This window comes from Patella vulgata, chromosome 4 (assembly GCF_932274485.2).
Source record: "Patella vulgata chromosome 4, xgPatVulg1.2, whole genome shotgun sequence".
Lineage (NCBI taxonomy): Eukaryota > Metazoa > Mollusca > Gastropoda > Patellidae > Patella > Patella vulgata.
Window position 1 is genome coordinate 79846279 of NC_065882.2, and position 21274 is coordinate 79867552.

At 34.7% G+C, this 21274-nt stretch overlaps 1 protein-coding gene and 1 long non-coding RNA gene across 2 annotated transcripts in view; one reads left to right on the forward strand and one right to left on the reverse strand.

Annotated features, from left to right (window-relative positions):
- The window catches only part of LOC126819015 (ATPase family AAA domain-containing protein 2), a 28674-nt gene extending 18499 nt beyond the window's left edge, over positions 1-10175 (reverse strand). Inside the window, exons 1-7 of the mRNA XM_050546822.2 lie at positions 9999-10175; positions 8689-8807; positions 7592-7629; positions 5956-6278; positions 5319-5418; positions 4679-4813; positions 3444-3567 (exon numbers count right to left, since the gene is read on the reverse strand). Coding sequence (XP_050402779.1) covers positions 3444-3567; positions 4679-4813; positions 5319-5418; positions 5956-6278; positions 7592-7629; positions 8689-8807; positions 9999-10136 — 977 coding nt within the window. The 5' untranslated portion in view covers positions 10137-10175. The remainder of the gene's footprint in view (positions 1-3443; positions 3568-4678; positions 4814-5318; positions 5419-5955; positions 6279-7591; positions 7630-8688; positions 8808-9998) is intronic.
- A 220-nt stretch (positions 10176-10395) lies between these two features.
- On the forward strand, positions 10396-17250 carry LOC126819021 (uncharacterized). The gene is made up of 6 exons (XR_007679464.2): positions 10396-10658; positions 10771-10856; positions 11355-11446; positions 13472-13597; positions 14052-14096; positions 14717-17250. It is a non-coding gene; the product is annotated as an uncharacterized LOC126819021 (long non-coding RNA).
- Positions 17251-21274: the final 4024 nt, after the last annotated feature.

Genomic DNA, 21274 nt, shown 5'->3' on the forward strand with positions numbered 1-21274 from the left:
CGCATAGGGGTCTTTAGCAGTGGGAGGAAACCGGAGGACCTAGAGAAAACCCATGAGGTTGAACATGCGACCCTACTCCTTGTCACGTACAACCGAGGATTCAAAACCACGCCAGTTGACACAATGACAGGCCTTACGATATAGCGCGCACGTGGTAACCATTCGGCCATCCAACCCCCCAAAAATAACCAGTAAACTACTGAAATTAAAACAATAAACTATAATGCATACTTATAGAAGAACACTTACTGATGTATTTAGGCGACGTTTCTAAGAGTTTTCTCTCAACGTTTTCAAGCAAGTATGTGTTATAGTTTATTGCTCTATCCAGTTACTAAATGCCTCTAAAAGATCAGAATTATAACAAATTTGACCAACATCTTTAAAAATAAACACAATGTTTCCAAAATTCACTTATCTGATTTATCCAAACATCTGTAAAGAATGAGTCTTGACTGAGTTGTTAAGTGTTAAGATATATGACTGAGTATATCTACTAGGGGATCGCTGTTTCGTACAAGCAAGATCAATAGTGTTATAGTAAAACATACGATTTACATGTTGTTTGTGAGACAGGTAGCAAGTATGTGAAAAGCGGAATAAGCAGGGTGCGAAATCTTTCATACACACTGCTCTTCTTACTATAACTATAGTCGTAATCCAGTAACCTTCTAATTTCTCAATTTAAACATTTAAAAATTGAAGAATTAGTATCTAAGATTAAAGATACATTTTTAAATCAAATTTTTAAATGGCAAACCATTCTAATCTAGTTACAATCTCGAGTATCCGATGGCATCGAGAGTTGATTATGGTCTTGTTTTGTTAATAAATGTCTAATTGAAAATTTATATAACATTTAAGGCCCAAAGAAAGACTTGTAATACTGAAGCTCTTACATAATGCATGTTTACGTAATTACTTATATCATAAGTTTTGTCATCTGAGTCCTTATTCATTATAACTCAAACATACATTATGCAAGAGCTAAATCTGCCTATCAAAAAGCTTACACAATCAATCGATCTGCAATTGTCCAAAGAACAAGTATGTATGCAAAGTTCATGTGGATTGTACTCGAATCAGATTTGCCCAAAGAGCAAGTAGATAACCAAGTTAAACATGCATTATGCAAGAGCAAAATCTGCTTATTACAAGTCTTTCTTTAGGCCTGAAATCTTATCTAAATTATTAATTAGAGATTAATTAACTTATCCAGACCATAATCAACTCTAGATGGCATCGCTGGCCTGCAATATTTACTGGATGAGGATCCGATCTGCTGCTCAACTCTCATTCATGATTAAATCAAGAAATGGATAATCGAGACTATGTATTTTATCTGGTCGACTTCAGTAATAACGATTGAGGCTAGACCCAAAATTCAATCACTAAATTCTCGGTTCAGAGTGGATAAATCTGACTGAAATTTTCAGCAAATTCCCTTTACATTATCTAGTTTTTAACTATTATAGTGAGAACTGCCAGCTCTTTATCTAATCTCCCAAAATGTATCTTTAAAATATAATATTGAATACTGATGGTTAATTGGCTGAGCACTAAAATCATAGTTTTCGGGTTTTAAATACGATACTAAAAATTGGACAATGTTTCAAGAAAGTACGACTTCAGTTAAAGTAAGAGCAATATGTATGACCAATGACTTGTGATGTTAATTATAAGAAAAAAGAAGCATATATAATATACCAATGTACTATCAATCTGATTAAAACATAGATCCTATTCCGTTTCTTATAGTTCAAAATTTCGTTTTACTTGTCCTTGCTACACTAGGATCTGGAAGATTTTGGTTAATGTGAGGGATTAGCCAATGTTGTGTTGAGTTCTTCGCGTGCAGTAAACGGAACTGTGGGTATCCCACTAGAAACATCAACGCTGATTGGTTCATCAAATGTCGGACGTCATAGGGTCATAAGTCACTCTTATCGTGGGTAGGCAGACGAAGTGACTTATCGTCAATAGGTTACGGTAGGAAGATTAGTCACTTCGTCTGCCTACAACCAGTCTGATCTTCACTATATATATTGGAGGCCATCGAATGTATAGATTTGTATTTTAACCAGATTGATGTACTATAAGCATGCAAGCAACCATAAACATATTTCCAGATTTTAATATAAAAATGGCCGAAACCTCTTTGATATAGGTAAAGAAACAATAAAGTACTTTATTGGGTTCTTTCATATCATTTTGATTACTAATTTCAGTTTCATCGGTGGCTTTCTGTCGACAGATGAACACACAATTGCTTATAAAAATTTGGGATTTATCTGTGGACACAGAAATCTGAACAAAAACAGATTGTCATTCTACAACACAAATCAGCTCTTAAAATCCCTAGATATCTACTTTTCTTTTTATTTCTGACCAAGATCAAAGAGGAGGTGCCATTCAAAATGTTTTTTCAGTCACCGAAACAAAGATATTTAATATTTTCCTATGTGCTAAAGTGTTAAATGCAGGGAGAAGGCATGCAAGACAAATTACCAGAACATTTACATAATATGACAATAGCTGGAAAATACACAGCAAGCAGATGTGTTAACATATAAGGAGAAGAGAGGGAAAAAAATATAAAAAAAACTACCGGAGGATTCTATCTTAATTAAAGTAGATCTTCATCTTTTTACATTGACAGAACAGAATCTTTTTTTTGTCATTAGTGTAATAATATAAATTTACATTTTATAAAATATAACAAGAGAGAGAGAAATGGGGTTTAACGTCCACTTGACACAAACTAGGTCATTACAGGACTGACATATGGTTCAATTTTATTTCAATAATTTGCTTACACGTAGGGGTCTTTAGCAGTGGGAGGAAACCGGAAGACCCAGAGAAAACCTACGAGGTTGGACAGGCCACCCAACCGGGGAATCGTAACCAAATCAGTTGACCCAATTACAGACCTTATGATATAGCACGCACAGGCTAACCATTCAGCCATCCAATACCCCAAAATATAACAACATAAGGCTACAAAATTGTCATCGCAATAAATAAGTTTATATAAATTGTTGGTATTGCCACGATTTATACTTGGTCATTTCCGTCTGCAGAACTAATTCTACAGCTCATGTCAAAACGCATGTCCATCTGTACGATTCGACAAAATCAAGGAATTGGTTTCGTTTTGTTGACAGTGGAGTGACCTAGATGATGTCGACTAGGGTCCGTTTTGCTGACAGTGGAGTGGCTTAGATAATATAGAATAGGATCTGTATTCCTGACAGTGGAGTGACCTAGATATCGAATAGGGTCTGTTTTACGGAGTGGAGTGACCTAGATATCGAATAGGGTCTGTATTCCTGACAGTGGAGTGACCTAGATATCGAATAGGGTCTGTATTACTGACAGTGGATTGACCTAGGATTCGTTTTGCTGACAGTGGAATGGCCTAGATGATATGGAACCAGACCTACCTGTGATGTTTACGTCTATGTGCAGGTGATCTGTATGTTTTGGAACGTCTGAATGAGCTGATGGTTCTGGGTGGAGTTTCTCCACGACTAAACACTGTGTCACTTCTCGGCCTTCGTTGTGGTTCTGAGAAAAAATAAACCATTGAGAGAGAGAGAGAGAAATGGGGTTTAACATCCACTCGACACAAACTAGGTCATTTCGGGACTAACATGTGGTTTAATTTTATTTACATAATTCGCTTGCGCGTAGGGGTATAAACCATTGAATCAACATGGACGAAAAATGAACTTGTCTATTCATTGTACACAAAATAATGATATCTACCATTCACATTTGGAAAGGAGGTTTATCGCAATGAAGATAAGATTCTAATATGGGCGGGGAAATGTGTTTTTAGAATACTTTAGAATGAATTATTGCTGGCATTGATGTATCGCTATTCGCCTTCTCACAAATCAATGTATCGCCATTCTTTTTTATGCTTTTTTTTTTGTCGCTTCACTAAGTAACCTGTTGCTCTTTAATTATCTAAGTCACACATATTATTCAAAGGTACACAAACACTCTTAAAGGTCACCGGAAAAGCATCAATTTTTTTTTAAATAATACAAGTAATTATGTCAACATATCCTTTCCATAAGTATAACCCGAGCCCGAACGTCAATATTACCTGCAACAGGTAAATTTCAACATTAGTAATTTCCGCCGTTCTCCGTCGGTAGTCGGAACTTTCCGTCAATAAGCAATCCGTGACGTCATTTTAATCCTTCTGCACATAGAAATATAGACCAGAATATGAGCAGAGGGACTAAAATGACGTCACATTTATGGAAAGTTACGACTACCCACGGAGAATGGCGGAAATTGCTAACGTTGAAATTTACCTGTTGCAGGTAATACTGACATTCGGGTTCGTGTTATACTTATGGAAAGGATATGTTGACATAATTACTTGCATTATTTAAAAAATTTATGAACCTTTTCCGGGGAGACCTTTAAATTGTTTTGGTCCTTATTTTGATCCACATCAATATCGTGATATAAAACAGTTTTATTTCTTTGACATCGACAGGACTAAAATATCAATTATTCATTTATCCTGCTGTTTTCTTGGTAAATATTGACCTGGTTATGAATCATGGTAAAAATCGTATCATAGTACCTGAATCGCAATACGTATTGTATCGTGATTGCGGTGGCAATACCCAACCCTAATAAGAATAATATAACTTACTTATAGATGGAGCTTCATATTTCTGTGTTCTAGGTTTATGTTCTCGTAGAAAATATGACCTCTGAGGTTTGTCATCTTCATCATCTTCTTCCTCTTCTTCTACTTCCTCTTCTTCTTCCCCACCTGAACTCTCACCTAAAATTACACGACAGCAGGGTTCGAATCTTATTTCCAATACCAGAAGCAATTTTTTGCTTGTTATTTTTAAAATTAGAAGCAAAAACAAAGTGTAACAAGCAAAAACTTTCAGTAATTCTAGTTGTAAATCTAAAATTAATACAACATTTTTCTGCCTGGTGCCAAATGGAAGTATTAGAACAGAATTTGATCGTTTAGACCTTTGTCCATTTAACCACCACTTATTCACAAATGTGTATTTTATTGGTTTTTGCGTTTACAAAATGTGGTAATCATCGTTTAGACCAAAATACTACGTCATACAATAAGGGAATCAAAACCATGCCAGTTGACTTAATGACCGACCTTATGATACAGCGCGCATGCTCTAACCACTCGGCCATCCTCCCCTGCAAAAGTTTATCGATAAAACATCTCTAGGTTTGGCAGTGTAGGTTAGGTTATCTACTTTTGGTGGAGAAGATTTGATTAAGCTGTAAAATGAAACAGTGACAGAACGAACCTGACGTTTCACAATCTGTGTCAATAATTGGTACACCATACATATCACGTCTAATATGTCTTCTCTTACGTTTAACTCGGCTGTACATATCGGTGAAACACTAAAATATTTAATAAAAACAAATTATTTTAAAAGTATGTTGATAATTGATAGGCAACTGGAAAAAAAAAGGAGAGAGAAAAATGTGGCTTGACGTCCACTCAAATCAAACTAGGTCATTTCGGGACAAACGTGGTACAATTTCATTTCAATAATTTGCTTGCAGATAGGGGTCTTTAGGAGTGGGAGAAAAGCAAAGGACCCGGAGAAAACACACATGGTTGGGCAGGTGACCCTACTCCTTGTCGCGGACAAGCTTGGTATCAAAACTACACAACTTGACTCAATGACAGACCTTTTTTTTTTAAAGGACATGCGTTGACCTATCTCCCCCCACCCCCTTTATTTAAAACAATGTCTAACAAAGTTTAGAATGTCACATACCAGTACAGTAATGCCCAACATTCTGTCAGGAGCAATTAAAAGAAATAATTTCCAGATTTCCATTTTGGGTTAAGGACAAATTTTAAGTGGCATGGTCAGGAAAATTTTCAAGTGACCTGTTTCTATTTCACTTTTACACAAATAACAATCTTACCTCATCGCCCTCCACCTCGTCTCCTACCTCATCCTCCCCCTCCCCGTCCCCTTCAACTCGGGTTCGTTTTCGGGGTGGTAAACTTTCCTCTGTGTCTCCATAACCATCTTTAGCACTGACCACAGCTTTATCTAGAAAGTTTTTATTCAATGTCGGGTAGACAGTTTTCTTTTGCCTCGTACTCCGACGTATTTCTTCAGGATGAATCCCTTCGTCTTCATCCTCCACATCAGCTACAGCCAGCACCTCTCTTTGTCTCCAACTCCGTGATTTCTTTCTATCGACCTGAGGTCTGCTACTTCGACGAGATTGACACGGAGGTTCTGATTTTAAAAGAAAACAAGTGCCACATTAAGATCAGGAGTTGCCAACAAATGTTTGTTTTCCTTTTATTTCTAACTATTAAGACAAGCATTATTTGTAGCTAATAAATAAATAAATTTAGACAAACAGATTGTTGTCAGGTCTACCCACAAATTTATCAATTAATAATAGTTGAGATTTATTTTTGAGAAAATAAATGAAATATGAATAATTCAAGGTAAATATTACCATAACAATCACTATTCCATCTAAAATTACCTGAGTGGGAATCTTTTGAAGATGGTCTAGAATGATTAAGATTCTATTAGTAGAGGGGGTCTTAAGCTTTCAAGAATGTATGTTCTGTTTTCATATCAATTTAAGAAAATAATTCTGTTGATAGGAGGCGTTAACAATTTACATTTTGTTGTGTAGAAGAGTCTATAAAAAGTGGAATTCCTATTTCCCCTCAGAATTTTAAATGGAATAGCCCTGAGTCAATTAGAAACAATCAGTGCATTTATCTCATGTACAAAGATATTTTTATTTGTATTATGTAAACAAAACAGTGTACTGAAACTGATGTCAACAACTTTAAGTGCTATACAAATTACTGTATGTTGATTAGGATTAGTTAGGCTTGAAATGTCAATTTATGAATTCATGGTAAATTACCCTCCAACCAGTGCCCCCAAATAATGATACTCGGGTTGAAATTGTGTGATTTCCTGAACAGAAAAGAACATCAGACACTGTCTCTTTAAGTGCGAAATCGCACGCAGTATTGTCCCTAAAATAATTTGAGAGGCGCAGACAAAGTAAGCCTAACACTAAAAACCAATAAAGAACAAGTGTTCCTCGATAATTTAGAATCCTGATGAAAAAAAGGTAACCTAGTTGAGCTTTTACCTGCTCACGGAGAATTTTTAAAAGACAGTGTCTGGAAGATAATATCAACAAAAATTTTGATCCCACCCGTAGTTATTGGGCTTTTCTCATCCACCTTAGATTTTGACAATTTCTCACATGGAATGGACTCTCCTGTAGTATTGTTATCTATAATACAGGTAGTGCTGGTGTTGCCTTCCTTTTTCTTTGACTCTGAAATAATGTTTCAACCATCTTGGATTGGATTGTTACAAATCGTCATATAGTGCTGGGCCATATTTGAAATTTTCATTATTACGAAAAATCCACAATCTGCACCCATCAAAAAGATTTCTTTCAGAAGCAAGTGAATTTGAATCATGATTAAGATTATGCTTTGATTCCATGAGAAGAAACGCAAAAAGAGATCATGTGTTTTTATTTGTTTTAAAATATAAAAGCTCACCATCATCTTCTGTTGAATCTTCGTAGAAAAATGAACTTCTGCAAGAAAATAAAATGTTGCAAATTGTTTCAATTGATTCCAAAATAAAAATTAGAGGTAAAACATGGAATTGCTCACCAATTATAAACTGCGAATAAATTCAAAACGACCTTAAAAAATGGAATGCAATGCAACATCTCATCAACATACCACTTAGTTCTTACTTAGACTAACAGTATTTTTAATTCTGATGGTTATGAGTGCAATGTGGACCATGGTTTATGTCCCATTCTAATGACTATCTCACTATTCACTCTTTCATTGTCAGACCAACTGGTGTCATTCCTAACAAAAATTATGAAAGCTCGCAATATGAACCCAGGACATTCTAGACAATATAAACTTAAAGGGACAGTTCTAGATGTGGCAAATCTGTTTAAATTGTGCATTATTTCAAGATAACTTTAACGTCCTCAATAGGCCTATACATCAAATGGAAAACTACTGATTACTGAGTGGTAAAAACTTCCAAAACCCTATGACTATTTAAATCTATGAAAAATTAAATGAAATAGGGTTTAACATCCTAATGTTCTGTACCATCCGAGCCAGAAGACAAGAAATCAAATGAAATGAAATGGGGGTTAATGTCCTACTGTTCTGCTCCGACTGGGGTAAATGAGAGAGAGGGTTTAACATCCACTTGACACAAACTAGGTCATTTCGGGACTAACATATGGTTCAATTTTATTTCAATAATTCGCTTGCGCATAGGCGTCTTTAGCAGTGGGAGGAAACGAGGACCCGGAGAAAACCCACAAGGTTGGACAGGCGAGCCTACTCCATGTCACGTACAACCGGGGAATCCAAACCATGCCAGTTGAGTGACAGACCTTATGATGCAGCACGCACAAGCTAAACATTCGGCCATCCAAGCCCAGCTGGGATAACGAAGACAAGAACCATGCAGTGTGCTATGGGTGTAATTTTCTGTCTAGTTTTTAGTTCGAGGAATTCCTGGATAGGGGCCTCGACTCCAGGTTAGTGAGCCAGTCTCATACTCACTTACGAATCCACTGCGATCAAAATCTGTCATAAAAGATTGAGTTTATGTTTACCTGTTGGCTCGTCTTGGTCTTCTTGACATCCTCTGTGGATTATAATTATACGACTGATTTCTCCTCAGTTCTCTTCTAGGAACAGACGACACTCCACTCTCATCACTCTGAAGGTCATCCTATCAAAACAGTTTAAATTCACATTAAAACAATATTAACTTACCAAATTTCTAATATACTCATATCAAACTTTGTTTTTTTCATCTGAAAAATTCACTGCACCCAGGAACAGAATAAAACATGATGTGATTTTGTGACTAATATTAATATGCAATGCGAGGGGGAGAATTTTGCCAAGATAGCCATCATTCTTCTAACAACACTTCTTCAAATTTCAACTGCCAAGGGATTTTTTTTACATACATTATTAGCACTAATGAGCTCTTAAAATCAGTCTTGATTCGAGATTCTCAAGACATAAATTAAGATATAGTTTTACTGACTAATTACTGACATCTGAGATCTTATTTCATATACCGACTTTAAATATTCATTTGTTGTGTACATACTACTAGTTTAGTTGAATTGCTTCCTGTTTACATTTTTATTATTATTTTTGACATCCACCAATTAGACTTTTTACAGTCTGCAGTGGATAATGTATCCCTGTCCATACCATCACAATAAAAATAGATTATAAGATCCACGATACAGGACTCCTAACAGACAAAATTGATTGACTAAGGCCTATGCCTGAGATGATTTCCTGGGCCGAGCTCCAGTTATTTGATTATAAGATCCACGATACAGGACTCCTAACAGACAAAATTGATTGACTAAGGCCTATGCCTGAGATGATTTCCTGGGCCGAGCTCCAGTTATTTGATTACGGTAATTTTATCTAGTTAATATTTTAACCAAATTGATTCATGGAGTCAAGATCCATGGAGTCAGAATCGGGTGCTTAAAACAATTAATATACTATCTAAACATAATCAATAAACCACAAAAAGACATCAAAACACCTATCAATATTAAAGAAGATTGGCAGACATTCCTGAGTTCAATGACCTGATTTTGTAAACAATCGTGCCGACTGTCGGGTTTAATAAGTTCAATTACGATCAAAAGAATCATGTTCTTGCCGAAAACAATGATTGGGCCCTCGGTTCATTTTTAAAAACTGTAATCATACGAAAGAAGTGTGTTTGTCTTGTCGGTTTGTATTATAAACTGGATAAGATTAAAAGTGATAAAATAAATCGTCTGCGTGTAAAATTCAGAGCATTCAACCAGGGTTTTGTAAATCTGGGAGGGACGTGCGAGACAGACGATCAGTAGGTTGTGAGGACGTGTAAGACTCGGTTTACCTCTGGAGGTGGGTCCTGAGACCTTCGAGAACCCCTCGTTCCAATCGTGATAAACTCAGAACCCTCGTCTTCTATCGGATTATGCCTTGTTCTCACCATCGTCTGATGTGGATTTGCCTTACATTCCCTCGCAGACATCCATCTTTCACCAAACAACACAAATAATTACTCTCTCTCCGCTCCTGAAATAAATCCAAATATTGTTGCTGATTTAATCTTTGATTTTCAATGATGGAAATATAATATTAATATTTGATGAATTGGTTAGCAAAATGTCTTCAGAAATAATATGTTGGGCTAAATTTTTGTTTTTGTTTATATTTGCGTATTAATTACCCAAGCGGTCAGACAGTGAAGCGGTCTGGGAAATGGCGGGAAATAAGTTTGAACGATCCAGGAACAGAAAATATTTCAGAATAGCCACATTCTAACGAAGACCACAATTATTATTGACAATATGAAAGGAAAATATGACTTTGTTTTTATACGCAGCGTATTTAGAGTCACAGAAGCGAGTTTCAACGATAATTTCAACTTTTTAGCTGGCTTCTTTGTCCCCAGCCGAACTCACTTTAACCCGGAAATATTAAATTGTTATATACTGCGCATGTACATGGAGTTCACAAGGTCAAGAATGTTATGGGTGAACTGTCAACAAAGGTAGATTTGGCTAAAATTAACTCTGAAACCCAGTTAATTATCGTCTGCTACAGTTTTGTTTGTATTAGATAAGCTGCATAATATATGCCTAATGTTTTGTTTTCTATTTTAGACCATTTTGTTCAACACGTTGAAGTGTTTTGTGGTGTTTTATGGCTGTTACTATGTTGTTAGTAGTGTTTGTTATGCGTGTTACAGGTACGATTTCTGACCCACTTTCTTTCACACATTCAATATTCATTTCATTTATGATGTACATGTAGGTTCTCGGCTGGGGGAAATGAACACAAGCCCCCAATCCACTTTATTTTCGTTGTATTAATCATATTTATGTCTTCAGTATTTCCCTGCAAAGTATGTAATTTTTCCAAAAATTCATCCATCACATTCGCATGCCACCACATGAATGAATTGAATGACCAATTTTTGGAAAATTTATATTTTTTGTGTGACAAACTTGAGCTTAGTAGACGTAGGTAGTAGGCAAATGTTTTTTCAGGTAGCTATGAATACCAGGGCCCAAATATATAGTTTTAGTCATATAATTGTGATATTATTATTATTAATTATAAATTAAAGTAATTAATGTTGATGTTTATCATGGGCCTACCAACAATTATAGGCCTATCTATTAATGACAACATTTTTAAAAGCTTTACAACAGATAATAATGACTTGAACTTCTTGTAACTGCAGATTGTCAAATTTTGATGGACGAATCCCATTCAATTTTAAAACATGGGTGAATTTATCCAACTGCTGTACTGGTTATACTGATGAAGAAATTGGTAAGATTAGAATTATCAGTTATTTTACCGTACTTACAAAAGTGATATGGTAAGCTTATATAACAGATCTGACATTGCCCTTCACTAATTGCTGCAGATTAGTAAAAAAATAGTGATTTGCAGAGTTATCGTTCCACTCATTAACACAAATGATTTTACATAAGACGGACGGATCACATCTCAAACTAGGAGGTAACCTACTATAATGTGGAACCAAGCTGATTGGGACCATGGCTGATTGGGCCAAAAGTCAAAGCTGATTGGGACCACATTCCAGGCTGTTTGGGACCACATTCCAGGCTGATTAGGACCACCACTAGGCCGATTCGGACCACACAATAAAAAATACTAGAAACTGAGGTTTTGATATTGAATTAAGTTTAAAGGAGTTTTATCTAGGCTATAGCGTGACTATAATTATGTGCTTTTATGTAGGCCTACGTTATTTATGTTTATATTCCATTTTTTATGTCACAGTTACTATATTAACAGAGATTATCTCATTAATCTTATGTAAATTATCATACGTTTTATGCAATTTAAAAAGATCAATTTTATTTTATTTTATAAACTTCAAAGCTTGTTTCGGAATCCATTATAGCCTATATATTGTGTGTAATTATACGTAGAAATACTGTTTAAACCAATTTATTCTAATTTCAATAAGTCATACAAATTTGAAAACTAATACTAGCAATACAGTAGCATAACGGAAATCCGAATCCATTATACATATATTGGGTGTAATTATGTTATAGAAATAATTTTTAAACCATACAAATTTGAAAACTAATACCAGATCTTACTGACAGCCACAACAGGGAATTTGTGTGATTGGATCTGATTGTTTATTGGATTACTAGGCTTGTCATTAATTAACAATAAATGGTGTGATTAGGGTCTTGTATATTGCTACCGGAGTTTTATACTATAAAGTTTGATTTAATTAACTTTGTTTAATGTGTATATAACTAAGAAAATTTTACACATTTGTCAACCAATTTAGTGTATTTATTCAACACTTGTCTAGATCAGGAAGGTCCTGTCTCGGCTACTACTAAATAATAAAATGTTGGTTTGTAAAGGAATTGAATCGCCACCAAATGTCTTGTTATATGAAATAAAATGATATTTACTAATTAAAATATTATACAAAGAACAATTTGTCTGTCATTTTTTCAACTTCACTCATTACAAAATATCGCATTCGTTGCAGTAATCATACTGATATGAGGCTATTTGATATTGGGTTACAATTTGATAGTCATGCAAACATATTTAAAACACTCTCGTCATTGATCTGATCATGGTCCGAATCAGTCAAGAAATCTGGTTCCAATCAGCCAAGAATGTGAAGCATCTTCTCTGTGATTTAGCTCATTTGTATTGAAGCCGTCATTCACTAATTACACTATTATTTGTGACTAATTACACTATTTATTGTGACTAATTACTCTATTTATTGTCATAGTTGTCTTATTATCAAAAATATGCAAACATATTTTAAATACTCGCGTCATTTAAGTAATGGTCCGAATGAGCCTTGTCGTGGTCCCAATCGGCCATAAATCTGGTCCCAGTCAGCCAAGAATCTGGTCCCAATCAGCCACAAATCTGGTCCCAGTCAGCCACAAATCTGGTCCCAGTCAGCCAGGTCCCAATCAGCCATGGTCCCAATCAGCCAATTACCCTATAATGTATGCAAAAACCATTCGGTGAATTTATGAAAGAATGTGAGTTAGGATGGATTGGATATATACTTTACATGGCCCACATTTAAGCATTAAATGACGTCCAGTGACAGCCTGGAGTAGAAAAATTGTTATCATTTGGTATCTTATATAATAGGGAGAAGCAAAGTTCTATATTAGTAGCCTAGTACCGTAATTGATGGATATCTATTATTAAGGCCCTATGTTCCACTTGGAACAGAAATAACAATTTAAAAAGAAGAATATGAAATAAGATATATGTCCATGTTGTCTATATTTTTAAAGAGTTAAATATTATGTTTATATTTTGTAGTAAATGTGATATCAATGGAAGTGAGTTATAGTTTATGTGGTATTATTTATGGTTTATTGGTGAGAAACTGGGCCTGGGATTATGCTGTATCAATAGCTCTCCTGCATTTGGCTCTGTCATGTCTTGGTAAGTTTAAGATTGATTAATCCAGTCCCTAATTCAAACTTATCTTAGATCTAACGAACAGTTCACACTATAAAGTCACATGGTAGACTGAACATAAGTGATATTTCGGTCACAAAGGTTAAATAGGTAAGCCTATCAATAAGTGGTGCTACTATTATAGGTAGGTCTACAAATAACTGGTTCTAATAGGTAGGCCTACCAATAAATGGGTGGTGCTAATAGGTAGGCCTACCAATAACGGGTGCTAATAGTAATTGGAGCTTACTGGATAGAGATAAAGATATCTGGATTTGTATTAAATGATTTTAAAAAAAAAGGAAAATAACTGACTGACAGCTGACAAAGTTACATTGATATATTTTGGCATTAACTCTTGAGTTGATATTAAAATTTGTCTCATCAGTTTTGTTTTACGTGTAGTTTAAATGTTTGAAGTTGACTGTTTATATTTTAGTTATGTTAGATTTTCCTGTCAATTGGTCTTGGTGGGTTTGTTATGGTAAGTTTGTATGATTTTCTACATTATCTATTATTATACAAGATATACCATACAACAAAAGAAATGGATAAATTTAAGCCATAATAATTCTTGGTTTACTTGGAACAGGATTACCAACATAATCAACTAATGTTTTGTTCTCTTCAATACACTATGGCATTAGGTTTATCAAAAATATTTTGATATTAATTACCAAATTATTTAAGAATCATAATCTAAGAATTAACAATGGCAGACAAATTCCAAATGGAAGAGCCATTTATTTCTAGTTATTATCAAGCATAATCGATCCTAACTTGTCATCAAAATATAAAATCCAATGGAAAGTTCCTTGTCAGTACTACAGGATGGAGGGTATGCCAAGGAAAAGTGTTCAGTCATTCGGATGGTATGAAAACCTGCAGTCCTGTGTAATAAAGTATGAGTAGGCCTTACTGGGCCACTGTCTGGGCAAAATAACCCTCTCACAAAGCATGGCATATGCCCATCTTCATTAGTCCAGTTGGAGTAGAACAGTAGGACATTAAACCCCATTTTATTACAATGTCAAAATGGTTGAATTCACTAAGTAACGTTAACACAAATCCATTATTAAAAATGATTATTTGGTTTTATTTCAGGTTGTGCCTTGTTGTTAAAGATAATATTTGGAGAAATGATCTGTTTCCTGTGGAAACTAAAGAGAAAAGTGAAAGTAGAACCTGGTGAAGTTCCAACCCAGAAATCCTATCTCTATCACAAAATGTGATCATATCATTTATTTGAGGAACTGTTACTTTACTGTCTCAAATTTTACCAAAGATTTTACTCTGCATTTATTTAGTGGCTTCTCATTATCAGTGCCTCATTTATCTTTTTTTTGTTGAGGAGTGAAAACCCTTTATCATTTAATATTTTAAATTTTAAAAATGGATTTTATATCTTATTTTTAAAAAGTTACAACAATTGTTCTCAAAACATTCTCAGGCTTTAGTTAAGAATATTTCAAAATTGTTTGTTTTAATGTATCAAATCCGTCAATAGGAAACTATGTGCAAAGTTTTGTGTTTCTGGATCAAAGATATTTCTCATAAACAGTGGTTGAAAGATGAGTAAATTCTTAAATTAAGTCTGAGAATGCTTTGTGAACTTGGGACATGGTATTCTTAAATACAGCTTAGAGCTAAAGTCTAAAGGGATCAAGCACACGATCATTGTTTGAGAAATTGTTAATCCCTAGTGTAGACTATGTACAATAGTTTGAAAGTTGAATCTCTATGAGAAATATCATTCTAAAGATAGTTCAGTTCCATTCAGTATTTACAATCTCTGAGGCTGGAGATCTATCGTTGATATTTTGATGTTATTTTCTTAATCAAATAATAATTTTGTAAATAAAATGGATATTGTCTGACAAATGACGACCAGACTTTAAACACAGATTAGTTCTAATCAGCATCTAGAATATATGTCCCTAAAAAAGACTTATTAATGTTTCAAGTAGCATCTAATTGTTCAGGACTTAATGTAGAAAATATTAGCCTGCTAATTGGTGAATTTGTTTTCATCCCTTCTGTTTAAGGTTGTCTTTGTGAAATTCATAGATCACATCATGACAGAAACTGTTAACTGTGCCTTTTTGTTTTTATTATACCCCTGATGTTCAAGTCTTTGGAAGGTGTAAGCTTATTCATAATCGCGGATCATCATGCTAAATGTTTTATTTTGTTTCCATTTTTTAAATCTCAATTTATGGTCCCCTGTATTTGCAGATGTGAGTACAGTGAGAGGGGTGGAGACTGCAGTTGTACACACTGTTTTTGGCAATTTATTTTTGAGATATTCGATGTCTCTACTACAATTAGAATGCCCCTCGTCAATATTATTATTTTGTCAGTTATTTTTCATTTATTTATTCTCTTTAGTAGAGTCCATTTAATAATACTGCACTTTCCCAACAATTCTTTACGGTTAGAACAGATTTGATTTGTACACCCGGACCCCAGCCGGCCACCCCAGACCCTCCCTAAAAAAATCACGACACAGTCTTATCTTTAAAGACCACGTAAGATCAAAAATCTAAATTGCATGTATGTATAGCCCATGGTTACTATATCAACTTTACGGCAAGTTCACACCAATCTGATTAAAATTAAGTCCGCTATTAACGTTTAAGTATCCGACACGCCAAAACGCTTTTCGATTTTTCAATTACGACCTTAATCCGGTTGATTGGCTGGTGACGTCACAGGCACTACACATAGGATATACATTATCTATACAATATCTCACTGTATGTACAATATAGCACTATCAATACACACGGCAACTGGACAAGCGTCTATTGACGGTCCAATTACCACGTGACTGGCCTAATCATAATCACCGAATTATCGTCTTTCATTGGTATAGATTAGACATTTGTGAATGGAATATTTTAGAGTGAATTTAAAATGCCGTATCATGCCGTAGATCAATTTAAGCTGCCTTTGTTTAAATAGGCCACGTGTCAAATAAAGATGACTCAAGAAATTGGCGTATTTACCGGTAATTTGGATAACCCCGTAATACTTGATATCCCAAACTTAAGTACAGAAATACAAATGGTGCCAGTCATTTGTCGATATATTCATTATTAGCTATATATAATAATAATAACCATTTCTATACATAAAGAACAACTACAGTGAATATGGAATTTTCCGATGACTATGCATAACATGTACAATAAATCGCACTCATTTCTCTGCCAATCAACGCTTGGTATCTTATTATCATGTACCGTTCCATGTACTACGGGTGTAGTAAATGAGGTTAAACTTCGCCGCGAAAATTGCACGGGATCATTCGTGGAGTTCCTGGTGCCGTTTGGTGAATGATTAAACTGTCAAAGCTGTTGTCGTTGTTGTTTATTTAACGTCCAATACATAATGCATGATAATTATTATGGACAGGTTGATTTAATTAAACGTCACTTTAAAACAGATTTAAAATAATTAAAAGTTCTTGTTTATCTAAAAATCACTTTAAAACACGGTTTTAAAAATCGTTGTCGTGGGAAGAGAGGGCGGGTCATCTTCTCACTTTGTCATAATGAAAGTTAAAATAGGAGATGCAATTGTAAAATACTTTTATTATAAAGAAGATAACCGATGTTAGACATTATAACCTAATCGTATCAAAAACGTTAATCCACCATCAATTAAATGTTGTTTAAACACCAGTGAGCAATAATTATTGGGTATATAGTAATTTTAAAAAAACTTATTAGTAAAACTTAATTATTTTATACAATTAATGTGTGTGTGTGATTCTACCATTAGTTCATGAGGTTAAACTTCGCCGCGAAAATTGCACGGGGTCATTCGTGGAGTTCCTGGTGCCGTTTGGTGAGTGATTAAACTGTCAATGCAATTGTAAAATATATACTTTTATCATAAAGAAGATAACCGATGTTAGACATTATAACCTAATCGTATCAAAAACGTTAATCCATCCACCAATTAAATGTTGTTTAAACGCCAATCAACAAATAATACGAGGCTACTTGATTACAAAAACACCGGTAAGCAATAATTATTGGGTATATAGTAATTTTAAACAACTTATTAGTAAAACTTAATTATTTTATACAATTAATGTGTGTGTGTATGATTCTACCATTAGTTCGTTCGTGAGGTGTTACGCACACGTTCCACTTAGAGTGATGTCTTGGATCTGGCCGGCGTAAAAAAAGATAATTACCTAATCAACATTCTTAATCCCACTAACACTCGCTGCTAACACCAACTTGAAATTAATTTATGACCCATGTCTGTATAACTTTTATAGTCGGATTGATTAATTAATGACAGATATTAACGACACTACACTTTATGTGGAAAAGCGAAGGGCTCGCAGTAAAAACCACATAGCTGGACCCGTATGTTATTTACATATTAAAAGTGTTCGTCTAATAAGTTCATATATTCTAAAAAATTAATTAACAGTTCAGGACTTCAAAGTTTAAAAATTGTAGGCACTCTAAATTGGATCTTAAATTAAAATGAATTACAAAACAAATTATTCCGTAGTCAATTGTTTTATTTAATTAGGGAGATTAAGGAATCATTCAGATGTTAAAGAATACACACGCCGGCTGTATATAGGTAATTAAGGAATAAACATTCCGAATATGCATTCGCTCACTGTGACGTCACTGGCGTCTGAGGGGATTAAGAGTGTTTTCGATAATTGGCAAAGCCGTTTTTACGGAATTTCTATTTTTACGACTTTGAGTGAAGATAACTGACTTAATTTCAACCAAATTGGCGTGAACTTGCCGTAAAGTGGATATAGTAACCATTGGCTACACGTATCTCCAATTTTCCGGGACCATCTTATGTGCACTTTAATGTACGGTATCATGATGTATATTGGTCATTAATTTAAGTGGTGAATACCCTAGTAACACTCGCGTGTGGTAATAAACATTGTGTATCATAAAGCATCCACATTATGTGTATAAGGCATCAAAGCATTATTATGTATATATATTCATAAAATCCGTTAAATTCAACATTTTAAAACATTGTATTGATTTCTGAATATTGGAAAGAATATCAGGTGGTTTTAAGTTAATAAGCTAATAATTGCGTTCGTCCGTTTTCCAAGTACAATTTTGTACGGGTTTCCGTGGCGTTTTAGCCGACGAAAAAGTCGATCTAAAGCAAATGTAATGAAGCCGTTTTCACGTACGTGATAACAACGCACGCGGAAACACGAAAACACGTGCATGTATGGACACAGATCACCAAATATTCCTACGAAACAAGGGCCAAAGCTATTTTTAGTCTTCCTCTCCCTTTTCCTTTTTCCCCCTTTTGCATGGCGATTTTTGTTGACTTTTTGGTGTAGAATTGAGGAAAAGGGTTTGAAAATACATTTTCTGCCAGGTTTTGGTGAATATTCATAATTTTGATGCGGAAGGATACAAGAGTTGAGAGGTTGGTTAGGTTGAAATGTAGGGCCTGAAATTGCATGTTTACTTGTCTCTACTTCCAGCTTGTGTATCTCAAGTTTTTCATGAAGAACCTCATACGTGCTTTTGGGCAAGTGGTTGCCACATGTTGCTCCATCTGTGGTAGAAAGCGTTCTACCCAACGAAAATTTGGGAAAAAGTTAGAGCCGGTCTAAGATACGAGAATTAACATTGGAGTCAATGGGGAAATCTTTAGTGATCTGTGTCCGTATGGAAAACGGGCTTTCGGTCGTTAAATTCCTGTAATTGTCAATGCATAAAATTCGCTTTTTGTTATTAAATCATCGTAGCTAATGCTCGTTCGGCAGCCATTTTTATAAATTTAGCACAGCCGTTGCATTTTCAAATCGACATCGTTAATTATGCTTCACCTTTATTTCAATTTCTTTCAAACACATTTAGGAAAACAAACTAATCAATCTGAGGTACAAATCTCGTGCATATTCTAATTCTGGCTCGGCAGCCACATTTATAAATTTAGCGTAGCCGTTGGATTTGATCAAATCGTTTTACCTTTATTTCAATTTCTTTGAACCGATTTCAACAAGATAGGAAAAGGTACTAATCAATTTGAGGTACCGGTAAGAAGTGAAGTACGAAACGGCTCATATGAGGTACGAATGAATTAAGGACGAAACAGCCAGGTTACGGAACGGCTGACATCCTCTACAGTTGGTTCCTGATAATGATATTCGAAATAAGCTTATAAAAGAGGCTTATAAAAGAGATTCTGTAACCCGTTAAAAGTCACTAGGAATTTCGAACGACTCGTTATTTGAAACGTAAAACATCTGTATCGGTACAGTGGTGGATCGATAGTTTATTCTCAAACGTCATCACACAGTCTTAATGGAATACCCTGGTCATGACTATCCTAGTCAAACTGAAAAATTATTGTTTTTTCTTACTGATAAAGATCTAGACTCTAACTATTTTGTTTTTCTTTTCAATTTTGTCACAATTTTATTCCGTCCACTTATAAAAATGACCATTTTATTCTTTATCAAAAATACTATTTTATTAGTCTAGGCTACATAATAACTTTAAAAAAAAACAATTATAAGACTTTTCTGTTTCAAAAATGGCTCGAGTCTAACTTTTACAAAAGAATTATATAAAACGAAAAATGTGCCTTGAAAACATTTGCCTTTTTCGTTGTGGTATGAAATTTAACAATACTAAATACTATTTAATTTAGTATGATATATCGTTGGTTATATATATAATATTGTTATTAATTTAGATCAACTATCCAGTAAATAATGAAGATAAAACAAGCTACAAATTTATGAATAGATCTAGGCCTATACAATTAGGCTAGTGGATTGATAACCATGCAACGTTGCGACGAGGATAGGCCTAGGCTACGTTCTCGTTTATCAATGAAACGTCGCCATTGTAATAAATCAACTAGCCTATTGTCATTGTGTGTCCATAAATTGTTCAATTACTAAATGTAAATATTAGGCTAGCCTAAATGTCTATCAAAGAAGTTATATGTCGATAGTTTGAATTGCATCTTGAAATGTTTATTTGAAATACTTGAAAATAAATTGTGACTTATTTGTTATGTTTGGTTTTTGTCTAGATCTAGAATTAGATATTATCCTATATATGCCTAGTAAGATCAAAAGTGTTGTAATTTGTAAAGGAAAGGGTAGTTTAATTTTGAAATTCGATAGTTTGCACATGAAGCGTACGTTTATGATATTTACGCATCTATCTTAAAAGTTGTGGTTACATGGAAGTCCCTCAACGGCTCAATCAATGGAATCCTTGCATCCATATGGGCCATTTTTTGTTTTTTTTTTTGTTTTTTTCGTTTCTTACTTACAGAGGACTAGGCTAAAGAGTAAAGTTGCCATACTAACTGCGGGGGGGGGGGGGCGTGGAGCAAAGAACTTGATGAGATAGAAGTGCTGTCAAGGGTATGTCTGTTAATATGGCAATTAATGCAATGCCATGGTGTCTCTCTAACCAGAAGGTCCCGGATTTATTCGTGGTATTGGCCGACAAATTTACTCAGGATTTTCCAGCCCGATACCCTGTCGTCTGGCAAGGAAAGGCGTCGAGTCGCTGGGATTGGGTGGCACACCGACCGAGTTGAGTTCCCAGAATCCTACCCGTAGCGTAGAGCTGGCTTTGCGTAAACTATCTCGGTTTGTACAGAAAATTACAC